Here is a 16,286-nt window from a genome sequence, read left to right on the forward strand (position 1 = left end):
TGTCTACTCTGTTACAAATCTTGGTATCATCTGCAAAAAGGCACACTTTTCCTTCTAACCCTTCAGCAATGTCACTTACATACATATTGAACAGGATTGGCCCCAGCACCGAACCCTGAGGGACTCCACTAGTCACCTTTCCTTCCTTCGAGCGACTTCCATTAACCACCATCTGGGAGACTCCTGAAGACCTCTTGAAATGTGCTCGAGCTATGGTGCAACTTTATCCCATGGCGGTTAGCTTTAACAAGTTTTTGACTTCCCTGAAGGTGGACTCTTTGGTGGCACAGGTCACCTAGGGCGCATCTCTCCTCAGCGATGGGGGCTGGTCCAAGGCTGACAAGTGGATTTTATCTTTAAGCGTCTTTGATTCAGCTGTGGCTGGTGTTAAGGCGGTGTCGGCCTTCTCTTTCGTGGCTTGAGCGTGCCATTCCAAGCTGCGCCATAATCCTGACACTGGTGCTTCGTGATTTGGATTTTCTCATCTCCGGAGTTGATTACATGGCTGATGCCTTGTACAATATCTTGAAAGTTTTCACCGAGCTTGGCGCCTATTCTGATTTGGTTCGCAGAATTCTCTGGATTCGGCAGTGGTCTGATGATTCATCTTCTAAAGCAACATTGAGCCGGTTGCCCTTCAAGGGTCAGCTCCTGTTCGGCCAGGGTCTGGATGACCTTATGTCCAGTGTCCAGGATCGTAGACCCAAGGCATAGCCAGGGAGCAGGCCTTGCCCTTCATGGAGTTCTGAGCATTCTAATTTTCATCCCTTCCAGCGTTCTCGTCCATATTCAGGCTTTTCCACAGGACAACAGTCTTCTTCATCTGTCATATCACGCTTCGGCGGATCTCAACGTCAGCAGTCTGCGGCAGGTTGGCTGGCGGCTTCCACTAAAACAGTTCTGATGCCAGGCTGCTGTCTTCTCCTCTGCGCATCAGGGGGCAGTTGTCAGCCTTTCTGGCGGAATGGAAGGCCATCACTTCTGACCGCTGGGTTCTGGAGATTCTCAGATCGCAGGATGATAGAGAGAAACTCCAGAGCGACTTGTGTCAGTTAGAAACATGGGCGGAGAAATGGCAGATGAAATTCAATGTGGAGAAATGCAAGGTAATGCATTTAGGCAATAAAAATAAGGAATACGAGTATACAATGTCAGGTGCAACTCTGGGGAAGAGTGAACAAGAAAAGGACCTGGGTGTGCTGATAGACAGAACCCTGAAGCCGTCGGCACAATGCGCGGCAGCGGCAAAGAAGGCAAATAGAATGTTGGGCATGATAAAGAAAGGAATCTCGAGTAGATCGGAGAAAGTTATAATGCCGCTTTATAGGGCAATGGTCAGACCACACTTGGAATACTGCGTCCAACATTGGTCTCCCTACCTAAAGAAGGATATAAAACTGCTGGAGAGGGTGCAGAGACGAGCAACAAAACTGGTGAAGGGTATGGAGAAACTGGAATACGAGGACAGACTTATAACACTAGGATTGTTCTCCCTTGAGAAAAGGAGACTGCGTGGGGATATGATCGAGACCTTCAAAATACTGAAAGGAATCGACAAAATAGAGCAGAGAAGATTATTTACATTGTCCAATTTGACACGGACTAGAGGACATGTAATGAAGCTAAGGGGGGACAGGTTCAGGACTAATGTCAGGAAGTTCTGCTTCACTCAGAGAGTGGTTGACACCTGGAATGCTCTCCCAGAGGAGATTATTGCGGAATCTACCGTCCTAGGCTTCAAGAGCAAACTAGATGCATATCTCCTTAAGAGAGGCATATAAGGATATGGTGGAATATAAATTACGCCAGGTGTACACCTGGCAGGGCCTCCGCGTGTGCGGATCGCCGGACTTGATGGACCGAAGGTCTGATCCGGAGAAGGCAGTTCTTATGTTCTTATGTTCACAAATTGGGGTTTCTCTGTCCTCTGACGGAGTATTTCCTGGATTCCCCTGCGGCTGCCCAGAGAAGGTAGTTTGGGTGCAGGCCACGGTCCATAGACTTTTGGATGGTGCAGTCATCGAACCTGTGCCAGAGCGACACTCGGGATCTGGTGGTCAGTGCAGCCCTGAAAGTCCCTCGCTTCCGCATGGAAGCGGTGCGTTCAGTGATAGCATCGGTGGTGCTGAGGGAGTTTCTAGCCTCCCTGGATCATTTTCTCGGACCATCGGAAGTATCTACTGTTCCAAGTTCTGGGGCAACATTTCTAGTTCGCAGCGCTGCCCTTTGGATTGGCAACGGCACCCCGGACCTTCACCAAGGTGATGGCGGTGGCTGCGGCCTATCTCTGCACCTTGGGTGTCCTGGTTCACCTGTATCTGGATGACTGGTTGATCACAGCTCCCTCCCAGTTGGGGGTATGGGGGTGTCTTGCTTCAAACCAGTGATTATAACCTTTCCCTACTCTGCGTACGGCAACACTGGCAGAATCAGTAAAATGCTGTTCTCGCTGTTGGTAAGAAAAACACCATGGGCAGCGTGTGCCTTGCTTTTTCTCTTTCTGCCAGAGCAGAGATACAGAAAGCAGCCCAGGCCTGGTTTGGGCCTCAGACACTGCAGTTTCGAAGGAGCCGCTGTCTCTAGGGCCAGTGGTTTCCCAGCCTGTATCAGGCAGCACACGAACAATAGCCAATGTTTTGGATATTCATGCCTGAGTCTGTGGTTTCTACGGGGTCTCTCTCTTGCTTCTGGTTAAAAAATGTTTTTCAATTTTATGGACGCTACGTTCCATCAAAAAATATTTTGACTCGACGTCTTTTAGGATACTGGTTCAGTCATCAGTCCTACACTGGACTACTGTAATATTGTTTACGTAGGTTCTTATTTTTTTAAAAAACCTTATTAGGCTAAGAATAGTACAGAATACAGCAGTCCGTCTGATTTTTGGTCTTAAAAAATATGATCACGTAAGACCTTACTATCTAAAGCTTCATTGGTTACCATTCGAGGCTAGAATTCTGTTCAAATTTGGTTGTGTTTATTTTAAAGTTTTATTTGGATTGTCTCCAATCTACCTCTCTTCCCTCTTTGAATTCTATAATTCTAACAAGAATACACAAAGATCCTTCTGGTTTTTGTTTCCTTCAGCAAAAGCATGGTGTAATAAGAGATTTTTAGGGAAAACCTTGGCATTTCAGGCTAGTGCAATGAATTCCTATTGGAATGCTCTTATCCCCAAACCCAATCTTATTTATTTTGAAAAATTATTTGTTTGAAAAATTAGTGACTTAACTCCTCCTATGAAACAAAGCTGTTAATTAAAAGTCTGGTCACAAACAAGTGAATGCCTGGACAGTGGGCACCAGCTTGATGATATCAAGTTAGAAAAAGAGTTTTAAAATACAAGACACACATCCAGGCTCCGAGCTCAGAAACAGTCGGTTACACTGCTATGGGTTTGATTCCTGGTTCAGGGCATCTGCTCTTTGAGCCAGTTGGGGACTGAGGAGCTACAGAGGCAACATTCACAACCCCTGGAGGAAAGGGACAAAATGACATTGATCAGCTTCAGTCCTTTTACATCGAAACTTGCTAAATTCTCCCATGAAGTCTCCAATTTATGTTGGTCATGTGGAAAATCAGTGGGATAAGGTCTGGAATACCATCTCTTCCATATTAAATATTCGCAAACCTTTACATATCAAAATCATTGTCATTGGACAACAGGGTCTTACACATTCCCTCACTGAACCCAATGCGTGTTTATCATGCCATTGTACTGGGCCATGGTGCGCCCTCACCTGGAGTACTGCATACAGCACTGGTCGCCGTACATGAAGAAGGACACGGTACTACTCGAAAGGGTCCAGAGAAGAGCGACGAAGATGGTTAAGGGGTTGGAGGAGCTGCCGTACAGCGAAAGATTAGAGAAACTGGGCCTCTTCTCCCTCGAACAGAGGAGATTGAGAGGGGACATGATTGAAACATTCAAGGTACTGAAGGGGATAGACTTAGTAGATAAGGACAGGCTGTTCACCCTCTCCAAGGTAAAGAGAACGAGAGAGCACTCTCTAAAATTGAAAGGGGATAGATTTCGTATGAACGTAAGGAAGTTCTTCTTCACCCAGAGAGTGGTAGAAATCTGGAACGCTCTTCCGGAGTCTGTCATAGGGGAAAACACCCTCCAGGGATTCAAGACAAAGTTAGACAAGTTCCTGCAAAATAAGGACATACTCTGGTAGGGCTAGTCTCAGTTAGGGCACTGGTCTTTGACCAGAGGGCCGCCGCTTGAGCGGACTGCTGGACAAGATGGACCACTGGTCTGACCCAGCAACGCCAATTCTTATGCTCAACATTTTGCTGTTTCTGGCCATCAAAAACATTTTGCATTGCTGGAAGGACTTATCCAAAGTGGAATTCATTGTATGGTGGAATACACTATGTGTAACTACCAAATTTGAAAGTGTTATTGAGGAAAAACGTCATTCTACTAGATCATTCCTTAGAATATGGAGACTGTTCAATCTTATTGTGTTTTGGACTGTTGACATTTAGCATTTCAGAATGTATGTAGAAGTTACTTCTCCTTAGCTTAATTTTAGTTATTCTGTGATGCTCGTTGGGAATTCTCTTCCATGCTTAGCGTGCATATATTTGCTGTAAATGTGTGTACTGGCCTTGCCATATATGTTTGACATGAGATACAGTTCAAGTGTGCATGTGTGGTTTTCAAACTGCTTTATGGAATATTTGACTCTTTGATTCCCCTCAGTGGGAATTCTTTTAGATCCTGCTATTCAAGAATTACAACAATTCACAAATTAGCATTTCCTTCTCTGAAAGGTATTAAATGCACTGGGAAGCTTAGTAAATCTTTTACTTTTAAATTGGTGAGAATTTGGAATGGACTTCCAGATTCTCTTAAGACTGGTAAATCAATTATTTCAGTTTCGAAAAAGTTTAAAAACCTGGTTGTTTTCACAATAGTTAATTTGATTTTAGCTGTCGTATAGTAATTTTAAGCAATTCAACATACTTTTTTTTTCTAACTTTGTCCTTCCATCTAATCTAACCAATTTCTGGTTTTATCTCACAGCTTTTACTTATTATGTTTCAATTTTTAAAGAACTGTAAACCGAGTCGAGCTCCTTAGGGATTAGATTCGGTATATAAAATGAAGATTAGATTAGATTAGATGATGGTTGTATTGTATGCCACTCATTGGTTTGTACAGCTGGATTGTTTCATGTCCTAGTTAACCTGTGTATAATTTGTTTATTTACATTATAAAACTAAAAAAAAATATTTGAACAGAAAAATGACATCTAGTGATTATAGGGCTCTAGTGGAACATGGTCCCAGCCAAAGACTATTATTAAAATGACTGGACTAAAGTAAGCTGGGAAGATATATGAAATAGGAGAAAGGGGGATGAAAAGCAGCCACTGACCACAGAATATGTCTGTCTTTGGGAGACATTCTCTGACGTTCTTTAATAGAGATGGGAACAGTTTTTTTGTAACTGATATTTTATTGTGATATAACCCATTGTACAGATTAAACACGAGAACTAAGAGGCACATTCCCCCATGAACATTCAAACCACCCCCATTCCCCATCCACTCTCCCCACACAAAAAAAATCAGGAGTCATTTATCCTCATACACAAGCCCAGGCAAACGCAGCTCCTTCCTCCAGCCAAATTGAGTTCTGCCATAACAGGCAGTGAACAGCATTTCCAATTCAGTATTATTTACAGAATTTCTAGAGCACTAATATGAACTTATGACAAGTTTTGCAGATCACTGGGAATGTCCACAATGGTTATCTTTTTGTGAACCGCATAGATCCAAGGTTTTGTGGGCTAGAAATGTAAATGGCACACACAAAAAAAAAAATATCGGGGACTAAGGTAGGCCTGAAGGGGAATCAGAAGCCAATGACTCTGTGTCCCAGTCAGAAGGTGGCTGCAACCTTCTTCTCTTAGAGAACACATCATCCTGGGCAGGAGGAGAAGCAGAAAGTTGAAGCTGAAGAGGAGATTGAGGGTGTTTTCAGTAGAAAGGCTTGGTGCAGGAGGAAGAAACCCAGGAGAAAAGGGGGGAACAGTGAATCCGCTGAAGCCCCAATGCTAAAGAGACAGAAATAGGCCTGGGAGGAGAGCTAAAGGGCAGAGGTGGAGCAGAAGCTGCAGCAATAATAATAATTGTCATTTTTATATACTGCCAAACCTTCAGTTCAAGGCGGTTTACAATAAGAAAAAGCTGGACATAAAGCAAATTACAATAATTGTCAAATGGCTTCTCAGAAAAATACAGATTACAATGAAATCAAAATTTATCTCAAAGGCGGTTCAGAGTGAGAAGAGACTAAACCAGGGGTGTCAAAATTCCTCCTCGAGGGCCACAATCCAGTTGGGTTTTCAGGATTTCCCCAATGAATATGCATGAGATCCATTTGCAAGCACTGCTTTCATTGTATGCTAATAGATCTCATGCATATTCATTGGGGAAATCCTAAAAACCTGACTAGATTGCGGCCCTCGAGGAGGGACTTTGGCACCCCTGGACTAAACATACAATAAATAGAGATCATACTTATCAATTATTTCTTACCAGTTTGTGGGACTTTGTAAGTATTTATCCTTCTTCCTATAAGAATTTAAAATGTCCAACAGTCTTGGCAAATGAGAGTCTTGACAGCTATCCTGACTTTGAAGCTAGAGCAGGGGAGGGCAACTCCGGTCCTCGAGGGACAGAATCCATTTGGGTTTTCAGGATTTCACCAATGAATATGCAAATAGATCACATGCATATTCATTGGGGAAATCCTGAAAACCTGACTGGAATCCGGCCCTCGAGGACTGGAGTTGCCCATCCCTGAGCTAGAGTATAAGGTTGGATAAAATCTTCCTGAACAGGTGTTTGTTCTCATGAGAAGTTATTGCAGAGCGTTGACAATTCAAGGGGCCATTTTGGAGACAAAGTCCAGGGGTATTTCTTAACCACAGTTGGAGAGTGTTTATAAAGTGTGAGCCATAAGAATAGCCATACTGGGTCAGACTAGTGGCCTGTTTCCACAGTGGCCAATCCAGGTCACAAATACCTGGCAAAAACCCAAATAGTAGCAATATTCCATGCTACTGATCCCAGGACAAGCTGTGGCTTCCCCCATACCTGTCTCAATAGCAGACTATGGTGTTTTCCTCCAGGAACTTGTCCAAATCTTTAAGCACTGTTACCACATCCTCTGGCAAAGCATTCCAGAGCCTAACAGTTGTCTTGAATGAAAAAATATTTCCTCCTATTGGTTTTAAAAGTATTTCCCTGTAAATCTGAGTCTAGGGCAGTGGTTCCCAACCTTGTCCTGGAGGACCACCAGGCCAATCGGGTTTTCAGGCTAGCCCTAATGAATATGCATGAGAGAGATTTGCATATAATGGAAGTGAGAGGCATGCAAATCTGCTCCATTCATATTCATTAGGGCTAGCCTGAAAACCTGATTGGCCTGGTGGTCCTCCAGGACAGGGTTGGGAACCACTGCCCTAGACCAGTGGTTCTTAACCTTGTTGGAGGTACTGAACCCCACCAGTTTCATATGTGTGTTCACCGAACCTTTCTTTATTGGAAAAATAAAATATGATTTTTACAAATTCAAAACATAGGCATACAGTGAGGGAAAAAATAATATCAATTTTGAAAACAAAAAAGTTCTCCTATATTTCGAATAATAATGCAGTTAGGACACTGACTCCCATCACGTTCCGACCACTTTCGTATTTTGCTCGACATAGTTAGTAAGGGATTCAAATATTAAGATAGGTATCACACGACGTACCATCACAACAGTTACAATTCGACTACTGTGCGCATCAAATCCCCTGCAGCAAGTTTCAAGTTTATTCATGATATTTGATTGAACGCTTTTCCAAATTACAAAGTGTTGTACAAAAGGTAAAAATATGATTTTTAAAGAAATCACAATATACATAATATATTAATCAGACCTACAGGGTAATTGACTTTTAAAACCACGGGAAACAATAGGAAAGAGGGGTAGAAATACAATTTTTGAAGAAAAAGTACATAAAAGGGAAGTACAATAGGAGAGTAGGGGGAAGAGTATTAATGGCACAGAAAGGCCAAGCGATGTTGCGTGATCACCTGCAGCCAATTATGGACAAGCGGGACGTATCATCACGAATCATAAGCGCTTCGGTCACGTTCAATCATCTATCAGTTAAATCACAAATTTTGATTAGGAATTGATTGATGTATATAAGGCGTTAGTTACAGATTGATAGATCAAGAAACCGAGTACACAATCAGTCTTGATCAAAATCACTGAATAACTGATAGATGATTGAACGTGACCGAAGTGCTATATGAGTCGGAGGTGTGTTTTGACCTCCGCCGAACCCGCGAGACTGACTCACCGAACCCCTAGGGTTCGGTCGAACCCAGGTTAAGAACCACTGCCCTAGACTATCTAATTTTAGATGGAGTAAAAAATCTGTTGCCTGCTGGTTTGAATCTGCAGAGAATACAAGAAATGCATCGGTCTGATTAATGGAATCCGGGCATGTGTGTAACAATACTAGGAAATACAATTTTTTTATTCAAACATTTTTTTTTCTCGAGAAATTGAAGATTGTATAAATGGGTGGTATGTGATAGTTGTACAAGACAGGAGAAGAGTTATATTTGGCTTTAGTCATCTTTTCCCAGAGATGGTCACATCTACGTGTTTCATTGAAATTATTTTTTCTGTTTTAAGATAAACTGTATCCCCCCCATCCCCTGTGTTTCCTATCTTGTACAAGACAAGACGTTATTGATGCCTTTGTTTGTTTCTTTTCCCCCTTATCCCAGGATATCCTGGATTGGAAAGATGCCCGCACCTTCTTGTACTGGCGACTGCGACGTCTCCTGTTGGAGGAGGTGGTTAAAAGCGAGATCCTAGTTGCAAACAGTGAGCTGAGCAATATCCACATCCAGTCCATGCTGCGGCGCTGGTTCATGGAGACCGAAGGAGCTGTGAAGGTGCTCACGGAACCCCCTGGTGTTCTGCCATCACTGTGCAACGTTTGGCATTCTCTGTGTTTCTGCTGAGTCGGCTAGTTGAAATGTTTGGTTTGGGTTGGTTTTTTTACATAGCATTTTTAGTATCATGCTGGCTGTACTTAATACAATTGGAAAACTTTTTTTTTTTCCCCCTGTTGATTTTTACGCTGTGCTGGCCCTCTAATTTTGTAATGTAAATAAAAATCTGACCAGCAGCATCTCAAATCTGGCCTAATCGCAGGAAAAGAAACGTTATGAGCTTTGTATTCCACAGCTGCTCTTGTGCTTAAAATTATTAATACACAGCGGCACTTTATTTTTTCTGTCACAGCTCCTCAAACATGGGACTCCCTCCCCATTTACTTAAGAGAAGAAAACAATTGAGATAAATTTAAGAGCAAACTAAAAAGCTTTCTTTTCAAGGATACTTAAAAAGCTTTGTTTCATTTCATTTTCATAACCTCTTTAAGGTTCATTGTTTATCTCCTCCCTATTGTTTTTACCATAATTGTCTTCTTTTCTATCAGCAATTTGTATTTCTCTACCCATCCTTTCCTCTCATTTTTATATGCTTGTAATGTTAGTCTTTAACATGTTACGTATGTTTAGTTTTTGCTGTTTTGTTGTCCCCTTAATTTTATGTAATTTTAATTCATCGCTTACAAATTTGAATAAGTGATTAATCAAATATACAATAAACTTGAAAAAAAAAAAAAAGTTATTTCTCTGGTGGCCGCAAAGGGACACCTTCACACAAACCGCCCCTTATTCTAAAACTCTCCTGCTGCATTCCATATTCCTATATTAATCTTTCTTAAATCTTCTCTTAAAGTCTCTCTGCTGGGTTAAAAATTTTTAAGTCAAGATTTAAGAAATATTATTAAAGGAATACGGAATGCAGCAGGAGAGTTTTAGAATAAGGAAAGAGGTTTAGAGGATCAATGATGGAAACTTGGAACCAGTCAGTCTTGGTCTAAGGTTTATTTACCTATTTCCAAGCAGGTTTCTGAGATCCTCAATCTCTCTTTACTAACGTTCTTCATACTTCACTGTGGGACCTTGTTTCCTGTTGATCCCACATACCATCTATTGCAGGGATCTTATAGTCCCTCCTCGAGGGCCGCAATCCAGTCGGGTTTTCAGGATTTCCCCAATAAATATGCATTGAAAGCAGTGCATGCACATAGATCTCATGCATATTCATTGGGGAAATCCTGAAAACCCGACTGGATTGCGGCCCTCAAGGAGGGACTTTGAGACCCCTGATCTATTGGTTAGGATCAGTTGTATACTGGAGTTTTCAGCTCAGTCCCAAGGACACTCCCAGCCCATCAGGTTTTCAGGATACTCAAAATGAACATGCATGAGATAAACTTACATAAAACAGGGGTATTGTATGCAGATGTGTATCATGCATATTCTTTGTGGGTGTCCTGAAAATCTGCTGAGCTGGGTGTGTCCTGAGGCCTGGGTTGAGGATCCCTATACTAGAGATTTCTGGTCTTCATGGGTTTTCTTTCTCTGTCTAGGCGTACCTTTGGGATAATAACCAAGTGGCTGTGGAATGGTTGGAGAAGCACTTGAACGAGGAGGATGGCGCTCGCTCGGTCATTCGGGAAAATATTAAATACTTGAAGCGGGATTATGCACTCAAGCACATCCGAAGGTCAGTTATATTTTGAGGGAGATTTTACTCTTCAATAATAAGCATACATGGAGACCGCACAAGTTACTCTTTTTTTTTTTTTTTTTTTTTTTACTGTCTGAAGAGTTTGAGGAAAAAGTTAATCCCACCCCAGCGATCGAGGTTTCTACCGTGGCCCAGATCGCTAAATGCTCCGACGCTCATACAATTCCTATGAGCTTTGGAGCAGCCTCTATCACGGCTTGGTTAAAAGTGTATTTGTGAATCCTGTCGAGATCTGTTTGTTTCATTTCTTTTACCTTTTTTTTAAATTTGCTTCCTCCCTCGTTTAGCTTGGTTCAAGCAAACCCTGAAGTTGCTATGGACTGTATCATTCACATGACGCAGAATATCACCCCAGCCCAGCGAGCACAGATCGCCCATCATCTGGCCACAGTGGACAACCCCTCTTCTACTTGACCACTGCCACCCTTCCCATCAGATGCAGATTGTAAGAGGCAGGGACATTGCCTCCGGGAACCTGACCACAGAGAGTTGGACACTACGGACAAAGCCATCCACCCGTTGATGCTTCACCATCATTCTGCTGGATCAGCTTGTGCCTTTAAATAAACACAGCCACTGTTGCATTTTGAAGTTGAAAATGATCTTTCTTACATTCACACTATTCGATGCCAGGGTGGCGGCACGTAAGGAGTTATTTATAATCTTGTATGGAATTTTTGCTGGGAGGGGAGGGGAAGGGTGTTCTATTACAAGAGTACACGTGCATTTTGCACCTCAAAAAAAGTATAAACTCTTCTATTTTGTTAGGCTTTTTGATAGGATCCATTTTTGGATAGGATTAATTTTATTTAAAAAAAACAATTGACTGGTATGAGCAGGTCTTGATGATGGTCTGTGAAGCGCAATCGGGATAATGTGACATCATTTTTGGTTTACTCCTCAACCCACCGAAAGAATGACTTCCTGCAAGATGAGACTTTTTATCTTAGAAAGGGCTTTTGCAGTTTTTTATTCCTAAAACTTCTTGGGGTCGGTAGGGGCCTATATCTAGGCGATAAAACTTGGACTGGAAAAAAAAGTATTAGAATGCTGATTGATTGGTCTGACGAGCGTGTAGAGTCCCCACCGTCCGCGCTCAAGCTGGGTTAGATGCAGATCGTTTTGTGACTAAACCGTTCAGGAGCCTTAACAGCCAGACCTAAAATAAGAGAAGATTTCACCCTCCCGATTTGTTTGCCCAGGGTCCTTTCCCATTCTGTGCACAGGAGCAACTTTTAACTGAATAAGGCTAATTAGAGAACGGCATCTTTGAAACTACTCTGACAGTACCACATTTCCCGTGTTAGGAATGGTATAGACTGAGCAGGGTCAAGGGAATCTTGCCTTGTTAACAACTTCCTTAATGGCACTGCGGTGGAAGCTGAAGTGTCTTGGAAGTTGTTCCATCATATGTATGTTACTTTGTTGTGGTCATTCAAATTATTTGAGTGAAAACATGACAAATTCCAAGCCTCCTGCCATTAATGTCCCTCTCATTTCATGTACAAACTTGCTAATCTTTAAAATAGAATTTCACAATTAAAAAAAAAAAAATGCACATATCACCTATGCTTTTCAGCTGTTTATTATGTGGATTCTTATACTGCCATATTGTGTCTAGGTGGGAACTCTTTGCTTTTATGATTATGTTGGCCTATGTTTAGGAATATCCAAAGATGATGCACGTTGGCTGTCAAGACAAATAAAAGGCACTGCACCCAAGGGGAATCCATTCTTTTAAATACCGAAGCCACTTCTGCTTCACAGATTAACATATTACTTATTGCCCATGACTATCTTGTGTGTGTTCTAACAGTGGTGAAATGCTTCTATGATTAAGAAAAGAAAACCAGGGTCTGTGTTTGGATGTGAAAATAATCATTCTAGAGCGTCTGTTGATCCCTTCATAAATGGTCCTGGCTTCTATGGTCTGGAGTTAACGGTATTTCTGTAGGTTAGAAAATGAAATGGGTTCACTATTCTAGTGGCTATTTTTTGCCAAGATTATGCTTTTTGGCGGTTCAAAAAAAAATAAGTATCTTCTAAATTCTCTTTTCTAAAAGTAGTTGCCTCCACGGCAGAGGGCTTTGCCATCAACCACCATGCCTGTGTCAGCTGGGACTCATAAGTGAACTTGTTAGAACAGCTCCTAGTTGTGAGGTCAGAGAAGGGTGCCCCCTACCAACTGTGGCGATATTACACCTTTAAAGATGTCACAATGTAGAAAGCTTAGCTCCTTAATTGGATCCCCTTAGAAATGCAAAATTCAGTACTTGGGTCAGTTCTGGGACTTGCACATAGAAAGCCCTATGTAATTTTGTGGGAAAAGGTTTATAAAATAGCTGTTTTCTCTGTACATGTTATCAAATACATGCATTTTTTTCTACAAAAGGCTCTGTGTTCAATGATCCTTCAATAAATAAGACATTCACATTTTGCAGTGTAACTTGGGAATCACTTTTGTGAGCTACACAAGCTATACAAAATTGGACTTATGTAAGAATTCTTAGAGGTACTTGGACTAAGTGGCGTGTTTACTAAAGTGTGGGTGTCCCTGATTAAGAAGCACAAAATGAATTGAAAATGACTAGGTTTAAAATATTTCTTTATTTCTAAGGGGGGTGATATTTCTATACAAATAAATTACTGGTTTGTTAAACAGTCCTACAAGAAAATGTATGAAATGGTCAAATGAGAGAAAATAAGACAAATTGCATAACCTGTTCTGTAAGCTGCAGCACCCTTTCCGTTTTTGTTATCTTGTGAATTAAGGGAATATACAAGATGAGGCAAAAAAGTACAAGATGAGGCAAAAAAGTAACCCCCTGAAGGGTTTTTTTTGCCATTTTCTCAACAATTGCTTTGAATTCCAATGAGAAATTGTCTTTACCTATTTATTAGGTGTCAACACACTGGATAATAGAAATAGAGATACATGATGGCAGATAAAGGCCAAATGGCCCATCACCAGCATCCACTATCTCCTCTTCTCCCTATTGGCTAAGGCTCTTTACACCTGCATTGTGATGTCTTAGAACTTTATGGTTATAGAAACATTGTAACATGATGGCAGAGAAAGGCCAAATGGCCCATCTAGTCTGCCCATCTGCAGTAACCCTTATCTCTTTCTCTCTCCGAGAGATCCTGAATGCCTATCCCAGGCCCTTTTGAATTCAGACACAGTCTCTATTTTGCCTGGTGTAACAGCTCACATCCCCAAAGGATCAAGAACCCAAAGGACGCCCCAACAAAATCAGTGCTCAAGATCTAGCAGACTTCTTCCTCAACAAAATCAAAACTGTACAATTCGAGGTACCCAAATCAATCCCCACCGAAACACATATTCTGGGTGCGTCTCAACACACCCCTGAACCCGCCATAGCAGACCAAATCTGGACTTCACTCTCCAACCTGACCATCCCTGACACAAAAAAAACTTCTAGCCATACTGTCTGCATACTGTAGCCCCTGGACAACTGCCCCTCTTATCTACTCACTACAGCTCCTGAACAAATCATCATCTGGCTCACTAATCTACTCAATAACTCCCTAAACTAAGGCCACCTGCCAGAAACAATGGAAAAAATAGCACCCCGATACCAAAATCACCAAAGGCAGATCTCTCTTCAGCTTCAAACTACAGATCCATCGCTGGCATACTCATTCTAACAAAATCATCAAGACCCACATGAGCAAACAACTCACAACCTACATGGAGCAACACTCATGCCTCCACCCGTCCCAATTTGGATTCCATCAACAACACAGCACAGAGCTCCTCCTCACCTTAATCACAAAAAACAAACAACTGCTCAGCACAGGACGCCAAGCAATACTCCTCCAGTTTGACATTTCAGCAGCCTTCGATTCAGTGGACCACCACCTACTACTAACAAAACTGTCAAAAATAGGCATAACAAGCACAGTGCTAAAATGGTACTCAGATTTCCTACAAAACAGAGAATATATCGTCAATAAGAATGGAGAGACCTCCAACCCCTGGAAAGCCTGCGTGTGTACCACAAGGCTCCCCACTCTCCCCCATCCTATTCAACTTTTTCATGAGCTCTCTTGGATACATCAGATTTGAAGACAAAAGCATAATGTCATAGAACATAGAAAGATGACGGCAGAAAAGGGCTATAGCCCATCAAGCCTGCCCACTCTACTGACCCACCCCATTAAGTCTGAGTACTAATGACCTAGTTCCTTAACTCGACCCTCGTAAGGATCCTACTAGGGCATCCCATTTATTCTTAAAGTCAAGCACGCTGGTGGCCTTGATCACCTGCTCTGGAAGCCTGTTCCAGTGATCTATGTCCTATGCAGATGACATTTTTCTCCTTATTTCCATAACCAAACATCAATTGGACATCTCCAACAAAATTTCACACAATATTGAAAGAATCCAAAACTGGGCAACAACCAACAAATTGAAACTGAACACAACAAAAACCAAAATTCTGTACTTCCACATGGTCCAACAGACAGCATCAACAAACATCACCCTTCGATCGGGCAAAACCCTCTCCATAGATAAATCCTCCAAAATCCTAGGTTGCATACTAGACTCCATCCACTCTTACCATGGAACCTCAAATATCTAGTCTCCAAAAGAAATCCCTCTTCACTCTGAGACAACTAAGACTAATCAGTCCGTACTTTCACCAACACCACTTTGCCCTAATCGTACAACTGATAACACTACCGCAACTGGACTACTGCAACTCCATCTACATGGGAATCAACACTGCTCTAATTCACAAAATGCAATTCATCCAAAACACTGCTGTAAGATTAATCTTCAACCTGAGAAAATATGACTCGGTCACAGCCTTCACCAAACAACTACCCTGGCTACCCATCCCATTACGAATAACTTTCATAATATCTTGCATCATTCACTGCATACTTTATGGAAACTCAGCAGCCCCACTCATCCAGCTCTTCTCAATGGCATGGTCTACTTCTTGTAGAACCCTCAACAGGATGCTACTAAATCTCCCATCCACAAAAGATCTTCACTACAAATGAGTTTTCTACTCCATGCTTACCTTTCTAAGAGTAAAAACTTGGATTGGCCTTACAGAAACGACCAGAACTGAACCTAGCCACATCTTACAAAGAAAACTGAAAACCCACCTGTTCGACACCTAACCTCCTGTATCCTCTCCTTCTCTCTCCCCTCCTACCTATCCACCTCCCTACTCTCTCCCCTCTCTCCTCTAAGTCGCCTTGAGCCTGTATAAGTATGAGCAACTCACAAATAGAAGATTAGATTAGATTCATCACACACATTGCTATTAAACAATCTTTAAATATCTTAAGCTATGTTGATGTCACTAACATTTTATGTTTAAAAATGTTTGCGGTAAAATAATGTCGTTCAAATGATACAATTAATTGTGTGTCAGGATTTCATAATCACTATGAAAGCTATGCCCAAACCCAGCTTTAGCATTGGCCTGCAGTCCTTTTGGGAAGTTCTTAACAGGCTTGTCAATTGGTCCCTGTGGCAGGCCGTTCCAGATTAGCTGCAGTGTTTCCTTGAGTTTGATGATTGTTTGTGGCTTTGGGTAGTGCTTGGCCTCTGT

The 16,286-nt window shown here is 41.9% G+C and overlaps 1 protein-coding gene across 7 annotated transcripts in view; it reads left to right on the forward strand.

Moving 5' to 3' along the window:
• Window positions 1–12,322, forward strand: part of ACACB (acetyl-CoA carboxylase beta) — a 272,288-nt gene extending 259,966 nt beyond the window's left edge. For 6 of the 7 annotated variants that reach the window (XM_033954376.1, XM_033954378.1, XM_033954377.1 and 3 more), the window contains 3 exons: window positions 8,811–8,981; window positions 10,532–10,668; window positions 10,980–12,322. In XM_033954376.1, the coding sequence (XP_033810267.1) occupies window positions 8,811–8,981; window positions 10,532–10,668; window positions 10,980–11,106 (435 nt within the window). In that variant the 3' untranslated portion in view covers window positions 11,107–12,322. Of the gene's footprint in view, window positions 1–8,810; window positions 8,982–10,531; window positions 10,669–10,979 lie in introns of those variants that run through there. The other variant, XR_004540311.1, reaches the window with a different exon arrangement.
• The last annotated feature ends 3,964 nt before the right edge of the window (window positions 12,323–16,286 follow it).

The sequence above is a fragment of the Geotrypetes seraphini genome, chromosome 8 (genome assembly GCF_902459505.1).
Source record: "Geotrypetes seraphini chromosome 8, aGeoSer1.1, whole genome shotgun sequence".
Lineage (NCBI taxonomy): Eukaryota > Metazoa > Chordata > Amphibia > Gymnophiona > Dermophiidae > Geotrypetes > Geotrypetes seraphini.